Below are 6,739 nucleotides of genomic sequence, written 5' to 3'. Positions count from 1 at the left end.
TTCTTATGCACCACAAATGCCAGTACAAAATGCAATAAGTGAAGCGAAAATTTTATGTTAGCATTATGCATAACAAGCCCAACAACTAACATCGGTATTCTTCATAAAACAAGGTGAATATCAACAATGTCCACATAAAATACGGTTGACATTAACATAAAAGTCCGGACATCAAGATGAAAACTTCAACCTTACCATAATGTAAACAACACACAAGCTTGGCTAGCAACTAAAAGATGGGTCAAAATATGGAGTTCACATAGCAGCAAACATTCAGGATAAGAAAAGACAAAAGCTATTAGCCTATTATCAATATAAAAAAAATTTACAGTGAGGTGAACAAGAATATAAATAAAATTACAGAACATAATTACAATGAATGAGGTACGGTATGTATTACCGGTAAAAATGGAACGTCTTGTGGGTTGAGAAACCATTTTCTCTAGCCAGTTACATTTTCTTATGTTTAACATTTATAAAAATCAAAAGGTTATCAATCACATAGGAGATACGTAGTAGTAAACATTATGATTAACAGGCTGAGGCTATTATGCAGATGCAGCACGATCTTTTTCTATCATTGATTTTATGTAATACTCACCTGCTTTGTATGATGACCTCACCATAGGACCAGATGCTACGTATCGAAATCCCTGCCATAAATATAAACAAACCACAAATGATTTTTATTTTTATAACATATAAATCTACTAAAGGTACGCAATTTCTACTAACTGGGTTGTCATGATGGATGTTGGCTTTAGTGATGTACATTTGTCTGTTCTCGATTTCAAGTTTTGAACAAATGAACTTTTTAGGTTGTGGTTGGCCCATTTCTTTTGAGAAAGTGTAAAGGAGAAGACAAGATGTGAGAAATTGATAGTCCTACATAAAATAACAAAAATTGGGCCACTATTCTTCATCAAATTGGTGCAAGAATCATGTGTGATTAAAAGGTAATTTCAAAAGTCCAAACAATTTAGCAATTTTCATATTGATGGAAAGCTGGTATACTCTGGTGCAATAGGATGGACCCGGTTGAACAACTTACAGGTGCTTTGATGTGATGTGAAAATAATTACTGTGACTTGAAAACTCAAAATCAGTTAACCAGATAATTAACTTATTGGAACTAGAGACAGGTAGGCCATTTAAAATTTATCTTAGTGGCTAGTATTTATACAACTTCTTAGGTACTTCTCCAAGCGTGATTCCACTCTTTAGGGTGTGGCCCCACTAAAACTTTTTATACAATGTATTAGGACACAACTAAATTTAACTATAGGGCCTCATATATTTTTTAAATATATGGTTTTTTTTGGAGGTAAACAACCATTAAAGTACCATTCAAATATAATTAGGTTTGAAAAAAAAAAAAATTGAGAACCCGTTTGATTTTCATCCTGGATTCACCACCAGTTCTAGATTGATCATTAGAACTTCAAGACTCAAGTACCATGGTTGTAAAAGTATCCCGACTAGTCGGGATTTTAAAATAGACCGACTGGTCCCCGGCTAGTCTCCGACTTGTCCGTTTTATTCCGTTAAAGTTATCACATCCCAAATTAATTGGGCAAAGTCGGATTTATTCAGTCAAAACCCGTCAAACACAGCCAAACTTGGTCAACGTCCTACTAGTCTCCGACTTGGCCAATCAGCCCTACAAGGTCCCGACCGACAAATCCCGAATAGCTACTTTTACAACCTTGTAAGTACACGTCGTGTCAAGGAGGTATATAGCAGTGAACTTTTAGTAACTAATTCCAGTATTCCACCTGAGCACTAAACTTTAAAATATCTTTCACTTCGAGTCAAATATTAAACTATTTAAATAATCACGGTTTATGTGTACATATACTGGTTGTAACAAGATAAATTGTATCAAAATTATACCTTAATATTTGGAAAGAAAAATAAAAAAAGATTTTATACTTTAAAATAGACTTTGGTAGATTTTCAACCCCTTTAATCCATTCGACCATTCCCTATTTTAAATAAAAAAAATTTGATTTGACTGTTAGAGACTAAAAACAACTAAATCGGCCCATTCATAAGCAAATGGCCCACCACTTCTAATCTGACACACCAAGAGCAATTACACAATCATTCCACACAAAAACAACATAAAACTTAGATGGGTTGAACATACCATTTCCATGCCGAGTAACCGATATTTCTCAAAAGCTTCGGGCGTTATGTATTCAGAAACTTGCATGTGACGTTTTGAAGGTCGCATATACTGGCCAAATGTCATCACATCAACACCTGCTGCTCTCACTTTCTCCATAGTATTCACTACTTGGCCTGGTGTTTCCCCACAACCCAACATTATAGATGTCTTTGTAAGTGTGCCAGCTGGCGCATAGTCTTTTGCCTTCATTAAAACATCCAAGGATTGCTTGAAATTAGCACGATGGTCTCGTACTGAACTCTGAAGCTCTTCAACAGTTTCAATATTATGAGCAAACACATCCAATCCAGACTTTGCAACTTTTTCCACACACGAAACATCGCCCCGAAAATCAGGAACTGCATAATTTATAAACACGCATCAACGTGTAATCAGCAAAGGTGAAAAATGTCACTAGAGGAGGCAACACTAACCTATTTACTCAAAACCAGGCCGGGTTTTGTTTTATCTCTAATGGGTCAAATTGGTGGACTGAAATCTTAGCTGTAAAGAAAATATATCAGATGGGTCGAAAGTTTCCCAAACTCTTCCAACAAAATTGCCTTATTTTTGGGTCCTAGATATTGATTATAGTAACAGAGTGTTCAAAAAAATGGGCCAAAAAGTGTTCTAGTCAGACCCATACCAAAGAGTGCCTATTTTGACCCTTAACCAACCTGCCAAATTGTCACCTCTAGGATATACTGTACTATGTAAGAGGGGGCAAAAATCAAAGGCCACAAACCCTTTTGAATCATTTATGATAACTGAGAAATGAAAATGACTAATTTAATTTACTAACTAAATAAGATATTCTTGACACATAAAATGTCATACCCAAGGCTTCAATGAGGATATTAGGTTTCAAAATCTTCAATTTCTGAACCGTTTCAGCAAAATGACCACTTCCTTGATCAGATAGATCATCACGGTCAACACTAGTAATCACAATATAATCCAAACCCCACGAAGCAATTGCCTCAGCAACATTGGAAGGTTCATTTGGATCAGGAGGAGGTGGAGTACGGGATGTTTTCACATTGCAGAATCTGAAATATAACCAAAACCACTGTTATAACTTATGATCCATAACCTATGATACTCATTGCAGATTCAATATCTAAACTAACCCATAATCATCACTACTGTTCAAATTCAATTAGTTACAATGATTATAAACCTTCAGTAACCTAAATATAAAGCATAAAAACTTAACAAATTCACAGCAATAATCAATTAATACCTGCAACCTCTGGTACAAGTATCTCCAAGGATCATAATAGTGGCAGTAGCAGTACCAGTTTCACCACCAGACCAACACTCTCCTAAATTAGGGCATTTAGCTTCTTCACAAACAGTATGAAGCTTCAATTCCCTTAATTTCTTTTTAATTTGTGTATATTTTTCACCACCAGGAATCGCTTCTTTCATCCATTTAGGTTTGGGTAACGGATTCTTCTTGGTGCCGACTTCAACCGAATACTCTTCATCGGATCGAAGGCGGATGAAATCGGTTAACGTAGGCAATTCGGTGGCGAGACGGTGACGGAGCTCCGTTAGGGTTTGTGGATGTTGGATTTGAGAAGATAAGGTTCGAGGTGAGATTGAAGATAAGAGATTTGAATTAATTAGGGTTCTAGATACAGATTTAAATCGTGGATGCATTTTGGTTGGTGCTTTGTTTTTTGTCTTCGTAAAATGGTTTGAGCTTTTGAGGCTACGGTGAAGATGACATCCTGCCTGATGGTGTCACGTGAGGTGCACGGGATCAGGTAGCGTCAAATAAGACCATGTAGGTCAACAAATGCCAATTAAGGGTCAACAAATGACAATTAAGGGTTAAAGCTAAAAATAGGCTACAAACTTACATAAATGTATCGATGTTGCTCACAAATTCATTTTCGTCCTACTGTCGCCTACAAACTTATAAAAAATGTGCTGATGTTAACATTTCGTTACCGGTTACCTGCTGAACTGAAACGACCCGTCCATATTACTATAAACGCAGTATGTTCTCATTGGTCCCATAGCGAGGTATTTGACCTCTATATGATACGTTTTAGAAAATATTGCATTCTTTTCATAAAAAGCACATCATTATTATACATAATGCATGTTTTAAAAAAGTGGGCGATTATTTAAGAAATAATCCCCAAAATACATCGGTTTCCAAATACTACACACGTGACGTAATAGTCGAATATAATACATGATAAAGGTTTTATTGAATACAACACTTTATTTAAATAAAAGTATGAGACTCTATGCACAACTTGCTCAGATAATGCAACAGCGGAAGACTTTCTTAAGGACCTGAGAATAAACATGCGTAAACAGTCAACACAAAGGTTGGTGAGATATATAGGTTTATCATCGATATAAATATAGACCACAAGATTTCATAGTTATAAATATATGTACACTCGCAAGTGTATAAAAGTATTCTATAAGTTGTTGAGCGGTAACCATACTTAACTATTAATGTGACATATTCCCTTTATTATGAAATCTTCTTACACTGTACCAAGTGTAGTAAAAACGAAGTACTATGAAACCGTTTACGATACTAGAGCGACTAGCCCGGTTGGGATTGTCAAACCCGATAGATCTATCAATAGGATTCGCGCTTACATGTTCTTACAACATGTAAATATTAGTTACCAAGCTATTAGGGAAGATATGCAAGGTGGTACAACTCAACGTAGAATATATTTTAAGTACTTGTGTCCATGGCGTAAAACATAAAATGCATGTATTCTCATCCCAAAATATTTTTAGATTTTAAAAATGGGACTATATACTCACAGTAGTAAAAGTATATTAATAATAAGTTTTCAACTTATTAAAAATATGACCGTCGTCCTTGGATTCACGAACCTTGATTATGAAGAGAAAAGTTGCTGAGATTAAAGTATGATATGAGAGCATTCAAGTGTGTGTTTTTAGTTTAAGAAAATGTGGAGTAAAAATGAGTTAAAATGGTCCTTATTTATAAGCTTATAATTTTGACTTTTAGTGAAAATATCTAAGATAAGTTAAATTGTATTAAGTCATGCATGACATATTAAATTGATTAGGTCATGGATGACATATTACACAAATAATTACAGATTTCTATTGGTATATACCAATGGTAAATACTTCTAGAAGCTGTATATATTACGGATAAAAATACCGTATGAATGCGAGTAGAATTCTTGTGGAAATTGAACGAAAATACGAGTATAGCTATCCTTTATATGTATTGGTATATTATAAAGTGTATTCAATACTTGTAAGGATGTATTTTTACACTCCTAATACATTATATGTAAATACATTTTAACATAAGTTAATTACGTCGTTTAAATAGTAATATATATATTGTTTGAATACTCTTTAAATTATTAGTATGAAAATATATATATAATACTTTGTTAATATACTTAATGAGATATTTAATTATCATATTTCAAGTTAATTATATATAAATCCATATATACGCACAATAATTAAACAATTAAACAATTAAATCAAGTTATGACGTTCGTGAATCGTCGGAATAAAAGGGTGACCAAAAGCTTGTGTAAAACTCTTTCCGGAGGTTCAAGATTTATTAAAATTCATTGCTTATCAAGTCGGAATTATATAAAGATTAAGTTTAAATTTGGTCGGAAATTTCCGGGTCGTCACAGGAACCGGTAAAGTTAATTATTTAACTTTTTTTATTCATTTTATATGTCCCAATGTCGCCAATATACTTTCAGTTGTGTCCCGATGTCACCCATATACTTTCAGTTGTGTCCCGATATCGCCCATATACTTTCAGTTCTGTTTCGATGTATCACCGACGTGTCATGACTACTTAGAAGCCACGTAATCAACCATTTTGGTTGACGGTTAAAAAAAGTATTTTGTTTATATTAGCACATTTTTTATAAATTTGTAGGCGACAGTAGGACGGAAATGAGTTTGTGGGCGACATCGGTACATTTGTGTAAGTTTTAGCCTATTTTTAGCTTTAACCCATCAAGTAAAGTATTATTGTGTGATTTTATACTCCGTATAATGTGATAGTCAAAAACAAATGGCCAACACGTCAATGTGAGAAAGATTACACCTCAAACAAGAATAACTTTCTACAGCGATCATGGTCGGATAAAGTTATAGCGCTACTTCGGACAAATATTGGGCATCATCAATCAAATTTGAACTGCTCTCCACGAATATTTGTAGAACCTCCAATAAATTCAGTTCATGTGTTCGAAATAAATTGATGTCATTGAATTTTTAGTTTTTTAGTTGATTTAAATTCCGATAGCTCTTAACGAGATTCAAGTGAGGAGCTTCGAATGGATCTCAAGACGAATACACAATATCAAAATCGATTGGCACATATGGCTTACTGGTCCTTGCATGTATGGGGAGTTATAATTCTGTACATGTTTGTTGTTTCTCTACAACTTTTTTAGTTTTATTTTCTTCCTTCATGGGCTGGTTGGTCTTTTAGTTGGCCTAAAATGACTGCTGCTTGTACTCTTATTTTTATAATATAATTGGTTTGCTTTTCAAAAAATAAAAAAAAAAAAA

At 34.1% G+C, this 6,739-nt stretch overlaps 1 protein-coding gene across 1 annotated transcript; it reads right to left on the bottom strand.

The window, feature by feature from the left end:
- Positions 1-279: 279 nt before the first annotated feature.
- On the bottom strand, positions 280-3,897 carry LOC139845052 (lipoyl synthase, mitochondrial-like). Its single transcript, XM_071835276.1, has 4 exons — positions 3,414-3,897; positions 3,008-3,219; positions 2,150-2,529; positions 280-653 (listed from the first exon to the last, which is right to left on the bottom strand). The coding sequence occupies exons 1-4, from the start codon at positions 3,833-3,835 to the stop codon at positions 549-551; spliced, it is 1,119 nt and encodes a 372-aa protein (XP_071691377.1). The 5' UTR covers positions 3,836-3,897; the 3' UTR covers positions 280-548.
- Positions 3,898-6,739: the final 2,842 nt, after the last annotated feature.

Source organism: Rutidosis leptorrhynchoides, chromosome 4 (assembly GCF_046630445.1).
Source record: "Rutidosis leptorrhynchoides isolate AG116_Rl617_1_P2 chromosome 4, CSIRO_AGI_Rlap_v1, whole genome shotgun sequence".
NCBI lineage: Eukaryota > Viridiplantae > Streptophyta > Magnoliopsida > Asterales > Asteraceae > Rutidosis > Rutidosis leptorrhynchoides.
The sequence above is the reverse complement of the archived record's forward strand: the minus strand, read 5'-3'. Positions and strand labels throughout refer to the sequence as shown.